General features: G+C 40.5%; 1 protein-coding gene across 5 annotated transcripts in view; it reads right to left on the minus strand.

Annotated features, from left to right (window-relative positions):
• Positions 1-27,001, minus strand: part of trps1 (trichorhinophalangeal syndrome I) — a 118,399-nt gene that overhangs the window by 59,866 nt on the left and 31,532 nt on the right. For 4 of the 5 annotated variants that reach the window (XM_051389950.1, XM_051389948.1, XM_051389949.1 and 1 more), the window contains 3 exons: positions 4,179-4,898; positions 4,045-4,101; positions 3,607-3,722 (listed from right to left, as the gene is read on the minus strand). In XM_051389950.1, the coding sequence (XP_051245910.1) occupies positions 3,607-3,722; positions 4,045-4,101; positions 4,179-4,898 (893 nt within the window). The remainder of the gene's footprint in view (positions 1-3,606; positions 3,723-4,044; positions 4,102-4,178; positions 4,899-27,001) is intronic. The other variant, XM_051389952.1, reaches the window with a different exon arrangement.

Raw genomic sequence — 27,001 nt, forward strand, 5'->3', positions numbered from 1 at the left:
AGAGGGGGGAAAAAAAGGAAATTAGAGTAAGTAAGAATGAGCAAAGAAAAAAGGCAGAGCTGAGGAGAAGGTGAAGGAGAGACAAAGACAGATGATGAGAGCGACAACTGTAGAACAGAGAGAGAAAAAGAAAGTGAAATGTGTCTGACAGCTGTTTCATTACACTGCCTAACAGCCGATTATAACTACGGGTTTCAAAGCCTCTCTCTCTGTCTGTCTCTTCCATTCCCTTCTCCCCTTTCCTCCTTCATCGCTCTCGCTCTCTCCTTCTTTGCCCTATCCCTCTCCTCCCCAAATCTTTTTTCCTGAAATCTTATTGGTTGACAGGGCATCTCGTCTTAGCAAATGACAACATGGAATTTTCCAAACGTGGGCGGGAGAGAGAAAAAGCGAGCGAGGGATGGAGAGAATAGAGACCCCTTTCATTCGTTTTTTTTATACTTTCACTTTTTCTTCATAATGACGACTTAAGCCCACTGGATTTTCTATTTCTGACTGTATGTGTGTGTGTGTGTGTGTGTGTGTGTGTGTGTGTGGTGTGCTTGACTACTGTGTGTGTGTGTGTGTGTGTGTCTGTGTGTGTGTGTTTTTTTTTTTGTGTCCATTACGTGACTTACAGCTATTACAGACTCCTGGTTAAAGTGAAATGAAACTCCTTGACTATTCCACAGACACACACAGACACACACTGACACACACAGACACACACACGTTTATTAGATCATCTTGTTTAAAGCTTTCAGACAAAACCCTACTGTTCACACACACTCAAAGTCCTAATCCTTGACCCAATTGTAACGAGTAGTCCCGATTGCAGAAAAAGGACAATTAGGTAAATTACAATTTAAAAGCTTAATTTAAAAAAATCATACTTGGTGTGTTTGACAATGAACCTATAACTTTAGGTAAGTATTGAAAGTATACCTACAATATGGTAAGTAGGTATTTAGTTAAGTCCCCTATTAGACCTAATTCTGAAAATTGAAAAAAATGTGCTTGATTATTGAAATATGGGACTTTTACAGCATGTGCCAGCCAACTACTAAAAACCATGAATTAATATGGAATAAATAGCTTGATAATTAGGCTTCAAGATATGGACAGAGCCTAGTGCAATAAAAACTTGCATAAAAAACTGTCAGTATACGTATTCATTAAATTTGATGAGGTCAAAAAATGCTTTAAGTAAGTCCGCAGTTTCTGATCGTGGATTCATTTAGTTGCTACAAAAGAGCAACTCAATGACATTTCAACATTTTCTACTGAATTTGTCACTAATGACCATCTAATTTATGATGTATATGTGTGACTTGATGGAGGTCTGTCTGCCCTGTTTCTTCTAGCAGATTTAGCTGACATGTAAATACTTTCTAAGGCTTTAACGTTTAAGCAGAGAGTTTGAAGGTTTTCATTTTAACCAGTCTAAAGTTGTTGATTTTACTGATTAGCACCCCCTTGATTTAAAGTGCAATAATCAGGGAAATAAAACTAAATCACTATAGACATTTTTCATCCTCAAATTGATTGGCTGATCGGTTGATGTCCAGACTGTAGGAGCAAATTACGTCCAACTTTTTTATGTAGTCTGATGGTGTATAATTACAAGGTAAAATTCAATCATCTTTAAGTTTATGGACTACATTTATCTTGAAGAAGGAATTATGATTATTCCTGTCTTTATCCTGCAATTTCTCAGCGAAGCATCCTCAAATCTTTACAAACTGGGTGCTGAATCTGACGGATTAGTGCAGCATATGCATTTATTAGCCATCATTTAAATACAATGACTATGATGCATGCAGTGCACGTTCAAATGCATCGCCTGTAAGTGATTTGTTAAGCAGACTGCGTAACTGTCTTGTCTTGTCTTTTTGTGTGTGTGTGTGTGTGTGTGTGTGTGTGTGTGTGTGTGTGTGTGTGTGTGTGTGTGTTTGACATGTACACATATGTGCAGTCTGTGTGCCAGGTGCCCTACTTGTCTCCCTTTCTGTGTCTATTCATCTGTCAGTCTATAAAGTTTTACAACTTGCAACACAATGCCTCACTGTCCAAATCACACACACACCCTATGTTACAAATCAGTTGCAGCTTGTTCAACTCAAAAATAAATTAGTAAATCCAGTTATGTGAATAGATTTACAGATTTGAGTAATGCTTATATTAAATTGTTAACAGAATCAATGTGTCACCCGTTCTGGATCAAAGTTTCTAACTGATATTAAAACTTTTGTAATACTCCATGTCAGGTTGCTTCATGTTTCAGTGTGAATACTGCAACTGTCACTTAATGTTAGTTATTATTTTAAAATAAAGTTTACTCCAAAGTAATCTGTTCTGTTTGCTTTAACCATGAAACATTGGTACTTCTATACAGATGATTTTACTGTTTAATCAGGGTCTCATTTTCACAGTCCCTGAATATGAAAAATATGGACATGACTGCAAATGTTTATTAAATTTGATAAGTACAGTTTAATTTAGTTTAACTTTGAAATTAATGAAAAGAATGCTTCAGAAAGAACACACAATTTCATTTTCAATGGAAAGCAGATGCAAAGATTAAAATAAATGCAAAAGTAGGTGCATTAGTGTAGAGTGCTAATGTACTTTCTGAAACAATTTCAAGTTTCTATCTAAAATGTAACTAATGCAAAATGTCTGACCTCTTAAAGTTCAAGATAAAAATTGCAAGAAAGAAAAAAACCAAAAAGTAAGGCAAGATATTCATACACATATTCAAACAAGTAAAAATTACAAAAAACAAAACTTGCTTGAGTGCTACCATGCTTGCCAGTGAAGACATCATTGGTAATCCAGTCAACATGTGTTTGTTGTATCCTAAAAGGCTACAGTCTGTGTTTCCAAGAGATTCCTTGGGAAGCACTGCAAGATTTTGGCTTTATATTGGTTCTTTGGAGACTCGAAACAACAGCCATGATGGCAACTCTGACATAAAGTCCAGTATGTTTAAAATGGGCACTTAACTCCAGTGAACACCGAAGCTGTTTGCAGCTAACTGTTAGCGTAATGCTAACGGGATGAGGTTCATCTCTCTGTCAAAGATGGGTAGATAGAACCAAATAAGGGGAAAGCAACTGTCTCAAGTGGAAAACCTCAGTTATGTTGAGGTCTTTCTCAAGAGCAATGATAAAAAGGATCGTGAAAGTGACGAGGGTCTGAGGGGCATTGGCTCTAATAATGCAGGCTTTTTATTGGACAGAAGAGGTAACAACAGGAAGCTTTTAAACCGAAGCGTTATTGAACCAGTAAGTTCTGGTTCCACCCGTTGAACGCTTTACCTTCCTTCCAGTTAATTAAATGCTGTCACAACACAAGATGCCCCGTGCAGCTTCTGTTTATTTATTGCTCCTATGTTTTTTGTGTGTGTTTTTTTTTATAGTAACACATTGAGGATGAGGTAGAACTACTGCTTCTTTATGTAAACAGGTGTCTTATTTATCCATTCTTTCAAAGGCAATTATTTAGGCAAGTATTTTTAGTGTATATGAATGAATGCACTGATGCATTTATTAGATTTTAAGAAAACAGTTAGATCATCACGTATCATCTATTTGTCTGTATTTCTTGACTGTGGCTAGTGCTTACCTGTACATCATATGTGCCATTCATCATAACTGTCCTGTGCTGTTGATTGTGTACATCTGGTCTCGTCTTCCCCAACTCTTTGGCTTGGTTCCTCTGTCCTTGTCCTGCCTGTATATCTGGGAGCAGAAATACAAGCAGGGGTCAGATTTGTAAGACGCAGATAAAGAAACAGGGGTGAGGCTGTCAAAGGCACAAAGACATGACTTCTGGGAAGAAGCACAACATTTGGATCAACAGTCAACAAGTTGTTGCATTAAGAAGCTTCTGCACCCTGAGCATGCTGTGAAACACACTTGGTTGTATGCTAATGTATTTTAGGGGTTGTTAGGACAGACACAGCTTTTCCTTGAATTTCACTGAGTGCGTATGTTAACACATAATGAGGTGATAATAGGTCGGTTAGCTACGGTTCAGATTTATTTCGGTACACTTACTAACCCTGGTAAAACGTCAGTGTGTGGTCCAAGGCTTGATCAGTGATGCTTATTTCATGATCTAGTGCAGGGACACATGTTACTTTTTCATTTACAACTATTTTATACAAGAAGCATCAACACAAGTTTAAAACATACCTAGAGGTGTGTGTTGGGGAGCCATGTTGTGGAGGGCCAGGATGTGTGTGTCGAGGGCAGCATCCTGCCGTGTGCGGTTGTGCAGGCCCAGGTGATACTTCCTATAGTGCTTCACCAGGTCAGCGGGGTCATTGCCATAGTAACCGTAACCGCACACGTTGCACTTGAAGTCCTGCAGTTTAGGAGAGGGGCTGGAGGAGAGCGGAGGGGTGGCAGTTGGCGACTCCTCCCCTCCTGCCTGTCTGGGGAGGAGGTGCGGAGCAGAGAGAAGAGGAGTGGTGAGATGATCTGCCTCCCCTCTCTCTCTTTCGCTCCTCTCTCCTTCCTCTACCCCCTTCTCCCCATCCTCAGGCTCCGACTGGCTCTCAGGTCTGTCAGTCAAAGCCGCTCCTCCTTTTTTGGCCCTCCCTCCTCCTCCTCCTCCACCTCCTCTCCTCCCCCCTCGCTCCTCGTTGCTGTAGCGGTCGCCAACGGATGAGGGAGAGACAGATGAGGATACACACTCGCTTTCTGCCTCCTCCTCTTCCTGCTCCTCATCTCCTCTGATCCGGTCGGAGGATTCTGGCTCAGAGGGTCGGTTTATTCGTTCGGCCTCTGCTCCTAATCTCCCCTCCTCCTCTCCCTCCTCCTCCTCCTCTCCTGCTGGCCTCCTCCCCTCCTCTTCCTCCTCCTCCTCACCTCCCACACTCCGGATAGGGGGATTCTTCTTCCTCACCATCTCTGATATGATGAAAAGAGACAGGGAGTGAGACACAAAAAGTTTATTGTCCGACTGATGCGTTGACATTAAACATGTAAACTATGTATTGTTTACGCAAACAGCAAGGAATTGGGGGAGGGAAATATCAAGCAGATTTTTCATAATCCCTTAAATCAAGACACTAAGAGATACAAGGTGTCTGCAGGACTCAAATAATATACTGTGGATTACATGCACACACGCACACAAATACAATTTTCTGACAATGATGTATGTGTACAGAATTGCTTTGATTCAATTTACGAACTTCTTTGAGGGCTGATTTCTGTGACGATCCACAACCACAAACCTCGTCAAAGAAAAACAGCCCCAACAAATCAGAAACATCTCAGCTGCGAGAGATTTTTCATTCAGGGGTGTGTGTGTCGGGATGTTCGTTGCATCCTTAAGTGCAACTTTTTGCCTTTTCTTTTTTTTTTTTCCAAACCAGGGAGTGAATCTTTTTATCGTTATGGAAACCATCCGTGAGAATCTTCAACACATGACCACATCAAAACTCAAACCATATCAGAGAGAGGCTGGGAGGGCGAGGGAGGGGAGGGCAGGGGTGGGGTGGTAGACAAGAGGGTGAGGCTCAGAGAGAAGTGGGGGAGACAGAGAGGAGAGAGGGAGAGGGAGAAAGAGGGAGAGAGAGAGAGAGAGAGAGAGAGAGAGAGAGAGAGAGAGAGAGAGAGAGAGAGAGAGAGACGGGGAGAATGGCCAACAGACGACCACATCAAACCACACACCCCATATCAGAAAGATGGATGAGGGAGGCGGCAGACTGCAATTCATCCCCTCCAGCCTTCTAAATTTCTCTTTCTTTCGTGCATCTCTTTCCGCATGCCTTTCATTCATTTACTGGCTCCCAAATGATCATCTCTCACTGTCTCTCCTGTTTTATCTGTGTCACCTCCTGTCCTCTGGTCTCCTCACTCTTCTTTATTCTCTTTTTGCCTTGCTTTTTTCCCTCATTTCAAATCCCAGTTTACTTATACCCCCCGATCTCATCTCCTTCTTCTCTACCCTTAACCTCTCTCGCCACCATGCTTATTATTATTACAGTGTATATATATATGTATGATAGTAAAATACCTATCAACATAGAAAACACTTATTAAGACATTTTACTTCCATTTCAGTCATTTTTAATTCTCTATTGCCCTCTTTCACATGTAATAATAATTGCAGCAATAATTTGAGTAATTCCATCATTAAAATTTTTCTGTTTCTGCCCTCTCCCTCCCTCTGTCGTTCCCTTTCTCCCACCATCCCTCCCCACCCTCCCTTATAATCACTATACAAAGCCATCAAATAACCACCCATGTGTTTTATGTTAAACCATAATGTTTCTTTTGTTTGAAAAGAGAACAATTGTGGTCGTTCTGTTCACAACAGTCATGACGGAGAGACAGAGATATTGTGCGTGTGTGTGTGTGTTCTCTGAGCATGTGTGTATGCGTGCATGTGTGAGCGTGTGTTTATTTGTGGTCGTTCAGTTCATATTCAGTCGTAAACACAGTCAACCCATTGACCCGTACGCTGTGTTTGTATGCGCGTGTGTGTGTGTTCGGTAATAAACACAGTCAAACCCAACAGACGCCTGATAGACGCCAAAAACTGATCACTTTTAGATCAATGCAATATGAGGGGGAAAGACACTGAACGCGTGTGTGCTTTTGTGTGTGAGTAATGCAAGTTTGATGATGTGTGTGCAGGCGAGAGATAGCATACATGCGGCCCAGTGACTCTATCTTAGCGTGAGAGATAAACGCTTATTGCTATTTACTGATAGTAAACTGCAAACAGTTAAAGCACAAGAGAATCCCCCCCACACACACACACACACTTCTAAAGAAAGAGAAGTAAAAGGGAATGTAGTTGAAAGCAGATAATCAGATGAACAGAAACAAACACATGCAGATACACGTAAACATATTAAAAAGAACCATATTTTAACAACCCTGTAATGGAATCTAGTGGATTAGGGAAAAAAGAGAAAATAAAACATACACAACACAGAGAAGGAGAAGACAAATGAGAGAAAGAGGGCTGCCTTCTTTGTTGAATCCAATTTTCTCTCTATGGCCTTTCTAGTATTTTAATTTTTTTTTTTCTTTCCCTCTTCCTCTACCATACAACTATTGAAATAAAGCAATTTATGTGTGCAAGGGCCCACGCCTAGACCAGCCCTGGCACTCACTGTGTGTGTCTGCGTGTGTGTGTGTGTGTGTGTGTGTGTGAGGGAGGGAGAGTGAGTGAGTGAGTGCAGGGAGCAGAGGAAAATCTCATCTGATGTTCACCACACCCAGTCAGAATTCATCATTCACACACACACACACACACACACACAGACACACACACACACACACACACACAAGTGGAAAACTACAGATCGTTGTGGTAAAGCAATGAAGCTGAAATCCCGACCCAAGAAGCACTGACTGACCTAACTGTGTTTCCACCGGTCCCATAAGACTTTCGTGATGACTTAAAAAGTTAATCGAGGCAATAATAAGAAACTGAATGATTTTAGCGAAGTGTCAAATCAACAGATCAGGAATTAGTATAAGTATTTGGCATCTATTATTTATTTAAATTGGCATCACATATTTATTTGCATATGCAAATTTGACTGATTTGCATGCTCCAGGATGTGGGCAAGAAGAAGAAGTGTGTGTTAAAAGGCTGTACCGTATGTTTCTGGGTGTATGCATGTGTGTGTCTCAGTGTCGCAGTACAGCCTTTGTCTGCTTCAGGCTGTATACACAGACTGGAACCATTACTATCAACTACAATTAGGTACAACCCACCACAACATACCACATAACAACTACTGCTACTAGCTACAATTAGACCCTATACACCACAATGGCCTCAATACCATAGTCAGGATAAATGCATCAGTTAATCATTTCCATCAACTACAATTAGCCACAACACCAGTGAGGCTTTTAATCTGAAATTGCCAATAATCATCCCAAGACATCTGTTGAAGGATGTTCGAGAGGGTTGTGGGGGATATTTCAGAAGTTTATATATATATATATATATATATATATATATATATATATATATAAGGTAAGGAAACCACATTGGAGAGTTTCGATTTTGTTAATTAATCTTTTTTTTAATATACAGCCTGGTGGATTGTATTACAGTTATCTAAATCATCCATGCAATTAACCGAAAAGTCTAAAAAGTTTTGAGTTCACGTTGTGTTGCTTTCACCAAAACATACTTGAAGGTCCAGTGTTTGAGAGGATCTATTGGCAGAAATTGAATTTAATATTCATACGTATGTTTTCATTAGTGTATGATCACCTATAAGAATTGTTGTTTTTGTTACCTTAGAATAAGGGTTAGATATATTATCTGGTCTTCCCTCTGATGTCCTCCATCTGCTCTGCTTTAACTTTCAGTGATTTACAGAGTTTCCAGATGGAAATATATCCTTAGCTACTTGTTGTTAGCGGTTAACTACTTTAGCCACTAACTAGCTGTCGCTGTTGGCTGGTTACCTGTGCAGCTAACAATCATATTAGGGGACTCTACCTGTACTGGGAGCTCAGAGCACCGGGGACAGTGTTGGTGTTACATCTATAGTACAGGACCGCCGGGAGTGCCAGTGCATCAAGTTCTCAGTCTGTTAGCAGCAGTTAGTGGTCAGCTAATAGCTGCAAGTAAACGTCCATCGGTGAACTGTGAACTGTAAATATCTGAGAGTGAAAATATGTAATATTCCCTCGCATACAAAAACTTGAAGGGTTAGTCCTGACTCCTGAGCAGAACAGTTGGATAACTTAGACAGACTTTGTGCAGAGACATGCTGCCTAGAACAGATATCAATAAAGGAATCTGTGACAAGCTGACGTCACCTAGTTTCAATTTGAAAAAATATAAAAACAGCAAAAACTCAAATTTGAGACTGTAACTCAGTTAAAAAGACATTATTGCTTAATGAATTACTTAAACAATTAATAGATTAAAATGTGGTTAAAATCTGTCAATCGAGTAACAAAGGACATTAAACCTCTACCACAATTTCCAATGTAATAAAACGGTATTTGCGCTTCATGTAATATTTAAGTTTGTGTTTGAACCACTTTTTTGAACATTGCATAACTCCAACAAGACCACATAATGTGCACAGATCATCTTACAACTCCAGAAGACTACTCACATTAATGTAAATCATAACAAATAAAAGAAAGTCTTTTTCATTCAAAAGAACATATTTAGATGTTTAGATTAAAAAAAGAGAGAGATTACCAGTATATCGCAACCATTTTCACCCAGTGAGTCTAATTCTCTAAATGTATATTATTAAATCACAGTAATGGATGGGTCTGATACCAAATCTTAACGCAGTCACATATTTCTTCTGCCTTCAGATAGCTTTGTTCTTCCCCTCCCCGTGGGACAGCTGTAGTTGGCATCTCCATCTTTCATAAACAAAGGATTAATGTGCAACATATGAAGAAATAATGCTAAAGGCAAGGTCTTGTTACACAGAGAGATCTCTCTCAAGCTTTTCTTTCTGTTTCTTGATCTGCGTCATTCTGTCTCTTCATATTATTCTCTCAGTCTCTGTCCCTAGATTTCCTACTCCTCATCATCTGTCCTTACTTTTTTCTTGTGCTGCCATCCCTCTTCCTCTGTTTAATGGTATCTTTCGTAGTTTTTTTTTTTTTTTAAAAAGATAGATTTATTGAGGAGTGGGGGTATAGTGAGGAGGAATACGGTTAAGAGAGGAAAGATGAGAGGAGGGAGAAAGAAGGTAAGAACTGTCTGTGAAAAGAGGGATGGTAAATGAGAGGAGAGAAGGAGGGCAGGAGCTTGGAGGGGAAGAGAGGAGAAGAGGTTTTAGACAGGAAAGAGGATATACTTTCTTCACAGAAAAAAGAGAGATTGTCTGGGGAAATGGATAGATAGAAATAGGAGCCAAGGAAGGGAAGGCAGAGAGAAAAAAGGCGAAGAGCAGATGAGCCCTACATACTAATAAGCATCCTCAGAAAGTGGATGACTATTAAAACATCTACTTCAAAACTTCCCCTAACCTCCAACATGAGTTTTGCCATTAGAAACAGCAGTGTTTATTAGCCACAATAGAGCTACTGGAGAGGGACATTTCACCTCTTCTCATGCTTCAAAGTGGAAACCATAAAACAAAAAAAACTAAAACTTCCCATTATTTAAATATTTTCAACAGATTCTAGCACACTTTGGGCCTAATTTGTCCCCAAATCTGAGATAGAGTCGTGCATCAAGACAGGCATCCAGCTGGTTGCCCCTCCAACAAAGTGCAGCATGATGGCTGGTTGATTTAAACCAACTCTGCAACCCACGGTGAGGTTCCTGGTTTATTTTGACTGATATAATGAAACAGTTCTTCCCCAGATGTCCTGTTCTGAATTCTTTTTTTTAAGGTGATGATAGGGAACTTGAAGAAAGAAAGCCATTGACAGGGAGTGAGTAATCGTGGACATGTGGGAGCAAGCTGTCCCGGCCAAATGGCACACTGAATAAATTAAATGAATTCACTCTAAGTAGAAAATACTTTAATTAGCTGAATTAATGTGAGAGCAAATGAGCTTCATAACATTTCAAAAATTCCTCCTTACATCCGTCTCAATGAACAGGTTGGAGGAACAGTTCACAGAAATGTAAGACATGAAAATGCAACAAATTCTCACATTTAAGAAGTTGGAAGCTCCAAATGTTTGCCATTCTTGCTTGAAAAATGCTGAAATGATTAATGGGTTCTTAAAATAGTTCAGTTCTACAGTCAATGTGTCCAATAACTTGCCGAAACTGTCATTTTCAGTGAATTTTCCATAAAAGACACCATTGTATGTACATTTTTTTGTATGTTCAGCAATGGTCTGCTGACCATGCTCCGAATAAATACCACTGAAGTTGCTGCCAGAAACCTGAAACACATCCCTTCCTGTCTGTAAAAAGGATTTTCCCTGGAAGGACCTGGCAGACACCAGCTGTTATTGTTGTTGTTGTTGTTGCAAATGTCAAAGCTTTCTTGACTGTGTTGTATCACTCAGCAGTCATTCATTTATATGAAAATGTCACAGATTATTACTTCTAGGAAGTCCACTGGTGCACAAAATGGCAGTCACGCTGAAATGGCTTGTAGCTTTAGGTTACGTGTCAGTGAATGAAAGCAGCTGAGGAAAATATTAATGAAAGTGTGCACGTGACCGTTTTAGTACCCACACAGACAAAACAGATCAGTCCGTGAAACCGAGCCTATTTAGAGCGGTGGGATAATAATAGGAATAGGCCACAAGTGCACACTGCTATGTGGTGCTTTAGTTCGAGCGCTGGATGGGGGCACGGGTGTGTCTGGGGTCTTCCAGAAACAAGGGGATAAGAGGGGAGAAGAGTCGGCTGAGGGGGGGTGAGAAACAGCTTGGAAGTGATTTTGCAGAGGCAGGAGTCTAATTGAAGATAGGGAGGGGGGGGGTTGGGAGAGAAACAGAAGGAGGGAGAAAGACAAGGGGACAACATAAAATCACTGTGAGACAGAGTCCACCTGCCATTTTAAGACTAAAAGCTTTTGCCTGCTAGGCCCCTAATCAATGCCAGAACCCTTACACACACACTCTTCATCTGTTGTGTAGCAGGGCCCTGATTCATTGCTGCCATGGATCAAGCAAATCACACACACACACACACACACACACACACACACACACACACACACACACACACACACACACACACACACACACACACACACACACACACACACACACACACACACACACACACACATATAGACTCACATGCGCACACACTGTCCCAGAGTGTAGGACTCATTTGTAATGGGGTAACAGCATGCAAAATATGTCATCTTAAATGTCAAACTTAATCAGAGGTTCACATTTCAATACCTCTCTCTCTCGTTATGAGACTCCCTCCCTCTGTTTCTATTCCTTCACTCTCTAGCTGCCTCTCTCTGCTTCCTACTCTCTGTACTGGTCTCTTTCTCACTCACACACACACACACACACACACACACACACACACACACACACACACACACACACACACACCTCCCGCACTCTGCTCCTCTCCCTATCTGTCCATCTTTCATCTAGCTCTCTCAATTAATCTCTCGCTCCCACCCACCTTTATACATTTCCTTACCTCCCTCTCTGTCGCTGTCTCTTTCTCAATCTCTATTCTCCACTCCTCTTACTTTTGGGCTATCCTTGCATGAACCTTGGTGTGTTTGTAGTTTGATTGTGTGTATGTGTGTGTGTGTGTGTGTGTGTGTGTGTGTGTGTGTGTGTGTGTGTGTGTGTGTGTAAAGGTGTAAGTGTCGATCGCGCAACAGCTTCAATCACTCTACCTGACTGACAGATAGACATCTATTCATTAAACATAGCGAAGAAACAGAAAAATGGAACAAGCTCAGACTGTGTCACTTCTGTGTCTGCTTGCATTTGTGTGTGTGTGTGTGTGTGTGTGTGTGTGTGTGTGTGTGTGTGTGTGTGTGTGTGTGTGTGTTAGTGTACATGTGGGTGTAAAAGCAAAGGCTGTCATTTTCTTTCATGTCAAGTTTTTCACAGTGAGCTTTCAAACTATTCCTTCAAATATGCTCAAGTTCTTAAGCTATTAAACTGTAGATGCATCCGACAAGATTTTATCATAATGAATACAGAATAAACAACAGAAAGCACAATCACGCATGCAGATTTTCGCACAAGCCAAAAACCAGTGAAACAACTATTATTGTAGTTTTTCTAATTTGTTCCGACTTATTTTGAGCTTAGTTTTAACATACAGTATATGTCTGTCTACTTATTGGTAAAGTAATTAAGATAAATACTTTAAAAGATAGAAAGAAGAAAGAACAGCTAAAGTACTCAAATGAGCAGTGTAGTTCTGCAAAAACCTTATTATTTTTATCAGTGTTGTTGCTCTTACTATTTATGAGATATGAGTGTTTTCATTTGCTTTAAGTAAATAAGGAAACTCTATTGTGCACAAACCTTGTGCTCACAAGTGCTCTGCAGAAAACACAGATTCAGAAACAAACAGAGACACTACTTAACAAAAACCGTACAGACCCCCCCCAAAACATGACTGCCTCCATCCTGCATGCACAGAGATACACACACTCACACAATGCGAGCCCCCCCCCCGCCATACAAACTTTATTAAAAATCTATTAGAGGAGTCTGACCTCGAATAACTACACTGGATTACTGCACCACACAGGGTCTGGGAAGCAGTGTGTTGTGTGTGGGGGTAACTGTGTGTGTAATACTCTGCAGGAGGGCTGTTTACCCCTCTGGGGAGTTAAAGGCAGAACACTGGTTAACACCAGTAACACAGAGACATGAAGACATAACTGGGAGCTGTCCAGTATATCCATGGTCTTTTGGCTCCTGAGCACTTTGGGGTTTAGACTGCTGTTCAAGTGCACCTCAACAACTAGTGAGAAGGGAAAGGAGAGTGTTTCTCATTTAACCGAGGGAGATTCCCTTAACTGGTCTACAAATTGAAATGGCAGAATTTCTGCTTCAAGCTCAATTAACTATTTAACTTTACACACACAAAAGACACGGAAACAGAAAGTGTTACAAGTGACAGAAACTGACTTTTCCAACTGTGACTTACCCAGCATGACACAAACTAGCTGTTTTCATCCGCAAAGGCAAATTTAAAAGCGTTACGCTAACACACTGGGACCCACGGTCTATAAAACTTTACTTTAAAGTGTGTGCCAAGGCCCACAGGTGAGTAAGGGGAGTGAAAAAACAAGTTTCACAGTTTCTCCGAGGAAACGGATCTGAACTTATTAGGCTGCCCGAGTGTTCCTCGCCAAGCTGGTGGAGGTTAGCAGGTTAAAACAAGGTACAGTTTGTGAGATTAGCCTAGCCTACACAATAGACAGTCTGTGTGTGTTAGACTATTACAATGAAATAGCTGCCAAGAGGTTGCTGGTTCAGTTCCCAATGGGGCTATAAATGATACCGAAATAAATCACTACTACAACACACACACACACACACACACACACACACACACACACACACACACACACACACACACACAGCTAGTTCAAATACAGGCATATACACTGTATCTAAATCTTTCACACACAGCTGCGTTATTTCCTTAAATCATAGACATTTACGCACATAAATACATACACGTGCAGGTGTGTCTTCGTGTGTGTGTCTGGATTTCTAGGTCTTAGCAATTTGTGATGTTTTAGTCAAATGGTGAAACAGACGACACACACAGGCGCAGACTATATATCTCTTCTGCTATTTCAATAATCTGTGACCTGAGAGTTTATAAGACTCAATAGTCTGGCCTCTGGAATGACTGTCTGGATTTTAACTTTATATATACACACACACATACACACACACACACACACACACACACACACACACACACACACACAACACAGCTCCCCTGCTATGGTCCTTAGAGTCTACTCTGTCTGTGTGTGAATGTGTGTGTGGAGCATACCATGTGTGTGTGGTCACGTCTAAGAAAGCTCCTTTAAAAATGGATCTCTCTCTGTCTCTCTCTCACCATCACTGATGATGTCAACTTAACCAATTTTGCGTTGAGCAAACTGTGGTCAACAGCTATATGTCGCACGTGTGTGTGTGTGTGTGTGTGTGTGCGTGTGTGTGTCTGTGAGTGTGTGCGGGGGGGTATGTGTGAGAAATCACATTTATAACTTTAGGAATAAATCATACAATTGTCATGGGGGAGCAGTTTCGCACATGCGGGAGTGTGGAAAACACACACACACAAACACAGACAGGCTGCGAGAAGTGTGTGTAATTCATTATTGTTAAACAGGCCGCCATGAGAGGAGATCCTTATGGATCTCACACAAGCACAGAAAGGGAAAACATTTGTCAACATATAAAATCACATTTTTATAAGTTTATTTAACCAGAAAAGTGCCTCATAGAGAGTTCAATAAGACAACAAAAACACATCAACTCTTCAATGTGGAGGAAACACGACAAATTCACACAATTATCCAATAGTGACCGATGAACCGAACACCAATTACATCTCACTGAATTCGACACGATCATAATTAATAAAGAAAAAACATTGTAATATGACCACATTAAAAGATTAGTCCCACTATTTGCATCTGATCATTTACATTATTTAAAAAACAATCTAACTTCATTAAATCCCCATTTAGTTATTTCTTGCACATCAACTACACACTACCACACACACCCACGCACGCACACATACACACACACACACACACACACACACACACCACAATCAGCACTTTGAAATCTGTTGCTGCATTTGAACCAACCAAATAAACAATAAACTGAGAGGTTTTTCTGGTGGAATTCTTCAAACTAAGAAGAAAGACATTTTATGCCACAATAAATGAATTAAATCACACCCTTAATACCAAAGGATACACACTGACAGTATACCGAGATACACAATACAAACACGTCACATACACACAAAAGAAAAATACATGAAAAGCAGTGTGATAAATAATTGAAGGGCGTCCTCCAAATCCTTGAAATACTGTATTAAAGACTCGTCTGTTTTGAAAAGCCTTTTTTAACAAACAGCAAAAAAAAGGACAAAGTACTGTATGAAACGATAGAGATAGAGAGAGGGGGGGGAGAGAGAGAGAATGAATGGTGGTACCACACCTCAAAACCACAACCCAAGTAAATAAAATGAATATCAAATAAAGAGCAACCCACAATATCACACTAAATAACTATTCAGAATTGGCAACATTTTTTTTTTTTTTTTACGTTAATACTTTTATACGTGAATACTTATCCAGCTTTAGTCCGGAGAATACACACATCTGAAGGACACACACGAAATGTGATGTATCTAAATCCCCCTTTTAGAGACTGACCTGATATTTCTTAGAGTTTTAAAACAGGGGCCCTGACTTTCTATGCTTGTGTTCAAAGACGGAATGATGGAGTCTGTCTCGGGTTATTGATTTACCGTGAGACTATCAGAAACGGTTTAACTTCGCACGCTGAGGGCGCACACACCTACCAAACACTGACTGTAACGGTCAAAAAGCCAGACGCAGTTTGGCGCTGCACACTGAGCACATGAACACAGCACACTGTTCCAGAGCTGCAGTGAAAAGCTTTATCTCATGCTTGTGTGTGTGGGTTACCGTCAATTGCTATATTTTTACCAATAACCTGCAGTTCAGCTGTGGAAAACGGACTGATTTAAACTTTTTGTTTCTGTTAGAGTTTGCGTATTTTGAATATAAGGATGTTTCCTTTCAACCCACCACACTGCTGTCAAAGCAATCAATCCCCTGTCCTGGTCTTTGTCTTTTGCATGTGTATATGTTAAAGGACCATTAAAAAGCCACAAAATCAAGTTTCTCCAGTAGAAAAATACAGCTTTGTGAACCCGGTTTCTTTTAATCCCTTCCTCCGGTCTCCTTAACAAGACTGGACAAGGCTGCCTTGAAGAGAAGACAATAACCAGGTTACAAGAATGCATCTGAATCTTATTCCTACACTGCATTCACACATATACAGATACAATTATGTAGAGGAAGTTGTTGATTATCTTGTTGAACAGTTTGTTTCCAGAGTAGCTTTTTTATGGTACACTGTAGTTGAAAATGCTCTAATATAATTCTAATAAGAGTATTGTGGTCCTGTATCTGCACCGGTTGCTCTTGCCTAGTTGTCCCTAACATTGCATCAGAGGACATTTGGCATAAAGTTGAGTTTTTTCCAACTTTCCCCTGTAGTGCTGTTGAGGATCTTTTAAAATCTCTGTAGCTCAGCGTGCGACGCTGGGTTGCAACACCAGGTCCTATTTACAATGAATGGCAGCCTGTCGCTCTACCATCTTTTGAGTCTGTGCGTGAGAATGGCCCATTAGTTTGTTAAGGAGTGGCAGATGCTTCACAGAAAAAGGGCACAGCAAAATAGAAAGGATGAGAGATGGCAGTGAAGAAACGGACAGACTTTTCACACTTGACGAAGAAAGAGAGCACCACATGAAAAAAAGACTATCACACCTTAATACTGTACCCTCCCCTTCACTCCCCTTCACTCCTCACTTTTATTTGCTCACCACTACCATTTCTCTTAGTGGTGTGAAAGCGTGGGAGGAGGTAGGTGTGCGTGTGTGTGTGTGTGTGTAGGTGTGTGTGTGCTTGTATGTATAGCGGAGACCTGACAACTTCCTCTCAACTTCCTGTGATCAGAGCTCGGGGGTTGCTGCGGGACAACCAGGAAATTGGACACACACACACACACACACACACACACACACCCACACACACACACACACACACACACACACACACACACAAACTGGGTCGCAGAAATGTGTGCAGACTGCACAATAAACTAATGTGTTTTTTAGCTAGTAGTAGCCATGCATTTAAGTGAAATACTTTTTAACTGAATAATTATATTTTCCTGGGAAATATATCAAATTACAGCACATAAAAGTCATAACCACTAGCACCTGTGTGATGTAATACATTGTACCATGTGTCCACCTTTAAGCCATTGTCAGTTCTAGGAAAGACAGTTCCAAACTATACACAATACATGTGCGTGCATAAGACACAGAAATAGACAACAGTTAAAGAAAACACACACACAGAGAACAAAAAAGAGGAAGGCAGTGGCAGCGCTGCCCAATATTTCACAATAAAAGCTGAGATTCAATCACTTCCTTACACCGTGCATACAGTACGTGCGTGTGTGTGTGTGTGTGTGTGTGTGTGTGTGTGTGTGTGTGTGTGTATGTGTGTGTGTGTGTTGCGCGCGTGCGTGAACATGACTGTATTCTTTCCTCATTTTCGGCACTAACTCGTGTTTTCTCACACACTTATTTATGGGCGCAGATGTGCTCAGGCTCAGACACACACAGCAACACACAAACACATGCATGTGAAGGACACTGAGACAGTTTAGAAAAGCCTTGGGGCTCAGTCTGAGCTTTCATTTCCTCTATCCTGCATAACTGACAGATACACACACACACACACACACACACACACACATATATAGGCAGAGATACACAGACAGACAGAGAGCGGATGGTTATGAGACTTTTGGCGTGCCCAGAGGGGCGACAGAGGTAGACAACCAGATCTAAGAGAATTAGTAGAGAACCTCATTCTGCATTTAAACAATCAAAAACCTTTTTCACAAGACAGACTGAACAATAATAATTTTTCCTGGGATGAAAATCAACTGGAGAAATGACAGCATAAACAAAAATAGGAACTACTTTACAGTAACGACAGGGCTGCACAATTATGGCTAAATGATCATCTCAACAATGGAATGATAATCATCCATCAGAGACCACCAAAAGGAAGACACTGTGGAGTTTTCCTCCAAATCAACATGTATCCATTTTACTGCTTTTTATAGCTAAAAAGGAAATACCTAAAGCTTTCACTTTGAATTTCGACGAGTCATAGAAGACGCAGACTATAAGAGCAGGGTTAAAATGTCAGGCTAAGTCTGAAGGCGCCTAAAATTCTTTATGACGTGTCAAGTCTTTCTTTTAACTTCGGGCTATCATTCTTTCTACAAGAGCAGGTGTCACATTTTTCACAAGGAGGATATCTCAAGAAACTCAGAGGAAAAGCTTTTCTTTCTCTTAGGAGCGATAAAAGTTCTTTTCCTAATTAAAGCTGCTTCTTCGTCGCCCGGCAGCACAGTGATGGAGAAGGCTTGCCTGGGAAGGCAAAAAAAATGTCCATGGGTTTCTGTGAGCTCACATCCATCTCTCCTGTGTAACAGCCACACATTGCTTTTCTCACTTATTTTCATCTTTACTCTCTCACACACTCTCTCTCTCTCTCACACACACTCACACACACACACACACACACACACACACACACACAAATGACAGTGAGCTTTCCTGTGCTAGGGGAAGTTGCAGGTCGTTGCGACATCAATGTTTGAGATAAAAGCTCCTTAACACACACACACACACACACACACACACACACACACACACACACAGACACACACACACAGTTGAAGACTTTAGTTTGGGTTGATTGTAATGTGCTTTTTAAAAATAAATTGATTTTGTGTATAAGTGTATAAAGAAGCTGCAACCGTACACATAAAAACACATACAGGAGTTTGAAAGGTTCAATAGAGACAATGCAATGGCCATTCACCCCATCACAGTAATATAAAGCACTATGATAGGACAGCAGTTTTTTTCATTTTGCTAAGTTATTACTAGCAATGTGCATCACAAAGTGTTCCGGTTCCTCAAAGAGCAGTATTTTACCTGAATTTCAGATTTGATTTCACAAATAAAAGTATTCTAAATAATAAACAGCCCAACAAGAATGTTTGTTTCTTTTTCTAAGTTAAAGTGCTCATGCAGTTTCTGTAATGCTCTTTAGCTTAAAGGGAAGATCCCATAGCAGTCAATATTAGTGGGTTACTCAAGATTATTACGTAAAGTATTGTCTTCTCACTCATGTAGCTGTACTATAAAAGAAACGCGTTCAGCTTTAGGTTCCAAAGGTCTCAACATTTTTCTTCCGTAGCTGATTTACACTTTTACACAGTGCTCATAAAGGGATTTTTTTTTGCCTTCATTAAATACACTAAGGGACAGCAGTAAGTTGGCCGTAAGTGCATCAAAGACCCCCAACCGGACTTGAACCAGGAATGTTGTGATTACGTGTTCAGCGCCTTAAACCCTCAGGTCACTGGGACGCCCCTGATTTAAATTTGTTAATGGAATGAAAAGTAATGCGTCCAATGAAATACCAAACAGTAGATTGATACCAACTGGCTTTTGATAGTTCATAAATATGATGGTTTGAAAGCTTACTCCAAAATGAGCATCTGTTTTTTGTTTCAGGTTATCTAGTTCTTTAACAGTTGCCATATAAGCAGCCAATCTGAAAACATAACTAAGATACTGCAGCGTACACATCAAACTACACAGCTGCTTATACACACAGGAGGTGACCATAATGTACATTGATCTGATTTGATCTAATTCTGCATTCTCAACATAATAAACTAAAATTGATCACCTGTGATTATCTTTCTCAGGGTGCTCTGGGTGATTTTATGTAGGACAGAGGAGCAGAGGCTTTGCAAGCTGGATGAAGGCGGTGATTATTCAGGGAGTGTTGTCTTGATGCGGGTCCTCTGACTGAAATATCGACAGAATGATATCGACCTTTAATCATGTGTTGTGGAGCAGGCACTGGCATCCCCTCTGCAATGCACTTTGGATAATAACTGAGAAAAGAGCAAGCAGTGCCATGTAAATAAAGCCCCCTGTAAACACCTGCTGTGGAAATTCACTTTGACATCAGTTACCCATGTTTTTTGGGTTGTTCTTTTTTTAACATTAACTGACTTGAGGGCAGATACAGAATTACACCTGACTTGTCTAATACAAGCAACATGCAGAGTTCATCGTGTAGGATGACTGGTACTGTGTACAGATACAGGTCTTATAAAAAAGGAACACAGTTGAGTGTGTGCATGTAGCTGAAACATCCCAAGAGTGACTAAAAGGTCATGTGCAGAGTGACACATCTCTTCCTGCTGTATAATTATCATTGTGCTTTTCCTTTATGCAAAGTCAAACCAGCCTTCGTGTGTATATACCTTCTTTCAATATTACTGTACATTTACTTTACCTGCCAAATGGAGTAATTATGATTGTGAATATGAAAGAGATAGCAACAGACCAAAGATGAGCCTTTTTGCACTTGATTTTCGAAGACAAAATTCTTGATCTCGCCTTGGAAGACTTTTTTTTTTCTTAATGTGTGATACTGAATGTGTGTTAGCTATCAGCTCAGCAGGCCTCAAAATAATGACGTGGTCAAGTCTGGAAAAGATGGCCCTTGACACACCCTATCTTGCCTGTTCTGTCAGAACTTATCAGCCTCTCTTAAGTGCGTACTGAGGATAAGTCATGCAACCTCAGCTAGATCAGGACACCTTAAGTAGGTCAAAGATTTACAAGAGATTCAGGTGTGGATCAGTAATAAGAGCAAAGGTATGTAATATTTAGTTCTCACACCCATCTAACTGCTGGTACACCCTTAAAAATCCACATACATACACACAATTACAAGCATGGACGCGCACAAACACACGGAGTTTAGTGCTTAAACCTATCTAGCTGGTACTACACCCTAAATCCTTTCATCTCTTATTTCATATCCAGCCCCGCCCTCTGTCTTTCCCTTCTTTTCATCTCTTTTTATTCGTCTCTCTAATCTCTTTGTGATCTATGCCGCTGATGAATGACAAAAAAACAGCAGCCAAGGCTTTTTCCATTTTTCCATGTTCAAGTTTGACTGAAATTTACAGCTGAAAGTGTCTTCTACATGTTAGAAAATGTTCTGTAGCCCTGGGGCCAGACCAAAGATTGTGTATTGTAAAATGACAAATATACATGTGTATCAATGGGGAAAGTAGCCAGAGGTACAACTGACTTTTCCCCTCTATCTTCTTTTCGGCTATCTCCCTAGTCATCAATCACTACCTGTTCCCTGTACTTTATTTGTATTTGCACAAGTGCCATTACACTCCTTATGCATGAGTCAAACATAACAAACCATAATTCTGGCAGCAATTCAAAAAACTTGAAGGCATGCAAGAACTCTGCAAACACCTGACAATTCAGAATTGTTTATCCTCTGGGGTTGATTTACACAGAAAATAACAAGGTTATTTGGCAGCTGACCTGAAGGTCTCTGACATCAGACCCTCTCATCTCTAAAGTATAATCAGCTGACCCTGTGGGGGGAAAGCCTATCTGTCCCCAAATGTTCCACCAAATCAGTCCAAAGCTTGACGTACTGTATAATGTTCAAAGAGACGTGGGTAAATATAAACTCCTCCTCTCCTTGCTGGCAAAAGTAGTTATGTTATCTTTCAACCTGTCAAACCTGCAACTCTGCATGTTTCAGGACACAAATTTACACAGGCATAATCTCTACAAATACAAAGGCGTGTAACTGTGAGTAATATTGATACAGAGATATACAGATGGAAATAACGCATAGATACAGTCAATTCATTAGAGATAGGGATAAAAATGAGTGAAGTAGGAGATTAAAAGAAAGAGATATTTAGTCAAGAGTATGATTTATATTTCACACTATTTCATTGTATGTCACACAGGAACTTTCACATCTATTAGTCACATTTTGTAGCTGCAGTTGCTATCTTTGTGTCTGGCAATGGAAGTTGACAATTAATGTACTTTAGAGAAAGACAGGCAGACAGACATTGAGAGACAGAGAGACAGAGAGAGTAACACACAAGAAGAGACTGGGAAAGATTTAGAAAGACATCCCGAAAGGGAAGAGACAGGGAGACAGAAAGAGGACGAGATGTGAATTCATTGCCTTAAAAGCAGCTCTGAGTCAAACAGTGTGATAAGAATCAGACGGCACATGAGCATGTGCACGCACGCACACACACACATACACACACACACACACACACACACACACACACACACACACACACACACACACACACACACACACACACACACACACACACACACACACACACAGAGAGAGAGAGAGAGAGAGAGAGAATCTGTGAATCTTTACTTTGAACTTTTTTGGACAGATAAGTAGATAAGAAGTGTTCAATTACTGTTCAATTATTGTGTGTGTGTGTGTGTGTGTGTGTGTGCATGTTAACGCGCGCAAGCGTGCCGGAGACGGAGAAAGAGAAAGCCAGTGCGAGACAGGAGCAAGGATGAGATTCTTTCCGCCTATGTGTCATTTCCTCCTTCTCTCTGTCTCCCTCTCTCCCAATGCTTTACCCCTCTGTGCTCTCTCACCATAATTTCACAGTAACAAGACTTTCTATCAATCCTTCCGTGGGCCTACCTTTCATGGCACATCTACCTGACACCATAAATTTAACCATCCTCAATAAAAGAAAACGGATTAGCGCTGTCAAATTGAGTTAACAACAAATACGTTGTCGATCTCTAGCCATATGACAACGTGTCACTAGATGATCAAATGAAAAGTACTCCTGTCTGATGGGATACTCTGATCTGTGACAGAACTGTCTTTTCTCTTGCAGTTGAATAAAAGGAAGGTCAGGATTGGTTGTGATGAGCACTTCTAGAGCCAGTAGTAACTCAGTGACCTACCCCAAGTCATGTTAGAAGCTGACACCTAAACTTGCTCTGGTTCTTTAAAACAGTGGTTTTCAACCTGGGGGTGGTGAGATAATTAACAGGAGACGAAAGCAGAAAAAAAAAAAACCTGTGTTTACATTCTAGCGGCATGGCTCTAGGGATGGAAACGTCAGTCTGGTGGTCTGTTGTTGGATCTCTCAGTCCACCCCTTTGGTCCAGGCTGAACTATCTCAACAACTGTTGGATGGATTGCTGTAATATTCTGTACAGACATTCATGGTCCCCAAAGAGTTAATGCTAATGACCGGTGGCTCTGGTGGACTGCTGGATTTTTCTTCTAGCACCACAATGAGGTTGACATTTGTGTTTTTGAGTGAAATGTCTCAACAACTGCTATAAGGATTGCCAGATCATTTGCTACACACATTCAAGCCAATGTCAATTAGCTAATTTTAGCATGCTAAACATGCTTAACATCAGCACGGTACCATTTTCAATGTGAGGATGTTCGCATGCTGATGTTCAGCTCAAAGCACAGCCTTGTGATGCTAGTGTACTGCTAGCATGGCTGTAGAAATCTTCTTTTTCCTTGTAAAGTACTGAATAATTGAACTGCTTTTCCTGAACAAGGGCTGCAAAAAACAATTAGTAAAATCATTACTTTTTTAATTATATTCCTATTTCCTATTATATTCCTATTTACACTGTTTTGTCTATAAAATGTCTGAAAACGAAAGCCCAAGGTAAGGTCTTCAAACGTCTTATTTTCTCTGAACAACAGTCTAAATCCAGATGTATCCAATGATATATAACAGAGACAATGCTCACAATTGAAGCTCAAGTTGACTTTTGAAGTTTTTGCTTAAACCACCTCTCTATTATGTACAACATTGGTCCCTTTTTCTGTCCTGCCCTACAGATTGAAGGACAGGATGGAGCAGAGCCACTGGTCCCATAGGTGTTTTTTCCACACGAGAAATTTGTTAAGAGTTTATCAAGATAGGGCAGCGTACAAGCACACAAGGGTAGCAGAGTGACTAAAGCATCCTTCAACCAGAAGGCCAACTTATCTCCCTAGTGACTGTAAGAATTCTCCCTGCCAAAGTGTCCTTGAGCAAGACACCAAATCCCTACCAGTCCCAGGGGTGCTGTTCTGTAGCGGAGGCTGCAATTTAAGGGGGGAGATGAAAATCTCACTACAGGGGATCAATGGAGTATCACAAAAAAGCCTGTGAGCTAAAGTCACCAAAGTTCCACGCCTCACCTCACCACAAAACACTCTGGTGGCAAATTATCTGCCTCCCCCTCCTTCTGTCTATGTGGCACTCTTTTCTCTTACTGCCTTCCTCTTTCTCTCTTCTCCTGTCCTATTATGGACATAGCAACAGTGTAGCTGTCAGGACGACTAAAGGTTTGATTCAGCGTCTGTCCCAGTCTTAATGTGCGTGTGTGTGTTAGATAGCAGATAAGAGCCATATATAAACAGCACTTGAAAGCAGAAATGTAAATGTTTAGAAGTCACAGCAGAACACAGACCATATCAAGATACCAGAGAGAGCAAGAGAGAGACAGAGAAAGAGCGAGAGAGAGGAGAGAGATTAAAGCAGAGTTCACACCAGGAGAACTAGTAGGAGACTGCAGTCAAGACTCAAGTCAGATTTCAGTCATCAATAAAGCTTAGTGGAATTTAGCATCTCAAAGCTAAAATCCAAAATCCTTAATCTGTTGCTGAATGTGAGGGAAATTTTGAAAAGACTGACCAGTTGGATGTATTAGACACCTATGTAGCTCGGTCACATCCAGGGCCCTTCGTGCTAACGGACGTTATAACTTTATCATGATACACAATAGTCACAGAGGCTGCCAGGTTTATTTTTGAAAGTATTTAAAGTGAGAAACAATGTATTCAAGCACTGCGGATGTTCTCTGGTCATACGCCAGCACAACCACATTAATGTCCTTTTGAACACAGTTAAGGTCGTCCCCTCTGTTACAGTTTGCGTCATATATATATCATATATCGTATGCTGAAGAAAAAAAGTATACTATGATCATTAGTCAGTTAGCGTGGAGGGTGGCTCTATGACAATAACCATGAGCCTCAGCTGCTGTTGCTATGAAAAAGAAGCTGGAGAGGTGACTACTTGGATTGTAGCATGCTGTCACTTCTGCTCTTAACTGCTTTTGCTTTTCACACAGCTGCAAAATGTAGATCAGTGGGTTTTTAAAGTTTGTGATTTAGTTAGTGAGACAGTTTTATGAGGAATTTAGCTTTTAAAAAGTTGTGAAAAGCTCTTAACATTCACTTTTCCCCAACCTTTTGTTGAACCATCGGGCTCTCTTTCCTTCAAGGATTTCAAAATCAACAGGAACTCATATTTCCTTTAGACAGCTACATTTATCTTTTTGAACTTGATTGTGTTGCTAAGGTATTTCAGAATGAAGGGGCAGATGTTCATTTCTCTGCATGTTACAAAAAAATCCAGCACACATTATTTATTAAAATGTCACACCTTAGTCTAATTGGCTTCTTTATTTTTTTTCTGCAAATGCGCCTTTAACTTCAGATCCAACACTCAAAGTGAAGCTGTAAGCAAGCTTCATGAATCAAATGTGACAGGTTTCTTGGGATAATGTCAATGCTTGCACATTTTCTAAGGTCTCAACAACGTGTGAAAAGGTGTGCATGTGTGTGTCTGTGTGCACGCCTTTGTGTTTATGTATCTGTGCGCACATCCTTGCATGAATGAGTATGTTTGTAAGCACATCTACATATGCTGTATATACATGCTTTCTTGAGAGTGCATGTTAGCGTGTGCAGGCTCGCACGAGTGTGTGCATGCGTGTGTGTGTGTGTGTGTGTGTGTGTGTGTGTGTGTGTGCGTGTGTGTGTGTGCAAGTGAGTGAGTGATTGTTAGCAGAAGCTCGTTAACCTCAGAAGTCATTACCACAGCCCTGAGGTTTACGCCAATTAGACAAAATAAACGACAAGCGAAAAACAAAACAGACAAATGAAAAACAAGAGGAGGAAAGAGAGAAAGTGATTACTGGGGGAAAAATTAAAGTGATTATTTTCACCAATTTGAGAACAATTAAAAAAATTAAAAAAAGATTTGAAAAAAAAAAAGGAGAAAGAGATTTAAATGACAAGAGAAGGGCAAAGAAAACAATTGCCGAAAAGAAAGTAATTATTGAAGTAAGAATAGAAAGTGATCACTGGAGTAAAACACCACATTAGACTCGATAATTAGACCTAATGCAACTAAAGACACACAAGGGGAAAAAAAAATTACAAAACAGGAGCGGAAAAAGAAAAAACACTATTATCAAAACCAGAAAGAAACAAATTATTAAGTAAAAAATGCAGTGACTGTGTATTTATATTTGTATGTGTGGTGTGTGTGTGTGAGCGAGAGAGAGAGAGAGAGAATGGTGTAGTATTTGACATCACTACTCCTATGTAGTCTCTTTTTTCTCCTTTTCTCAAGACGTTTTTGTTTTTACAGCTTCACTCTGGGCAGACCAGACCGCTGCACACACATTCATACGCACAAATACACATATTCTCTCTCTCTCTCTCTCTCTCTATCACACACACACATACATCTACCCATACACACAGACCCCTAAAGGGGCCTTTTTCCACATTGGGCCATATGGCGCAGACAGGCGCACGGAAACAATTCTCTAAAAACAACACACACTCTGCACTTAAAAACCTGCCACACACACACACACACACACACACACACACAGATTTTCTCTCCCCCTCTCTCTCTCTCTCTCTCTCTCTTTCTCATACACACACACACACACACACACACACACACACACACACACACCAGACAGTTAAACCTGCTGAATGAATTGCTGCCTTGTTCAGTAGTGCACTAATGGCAAG

Source organism: Dicentrarchus labrax, unplaced genomic scaffold (assembly GCF_905237075.1).
Source record: "Dicentrarchus labrax unplaced genomic scaffold, dlabrax2021, whole genome shotgun sequence".
Classification (NCBI taxonomy): Eukaryota; Metazoa; Chordata; class Actinopteri; family Moronidae; genus Dicentrarchus; species Dicentrarchus labrax.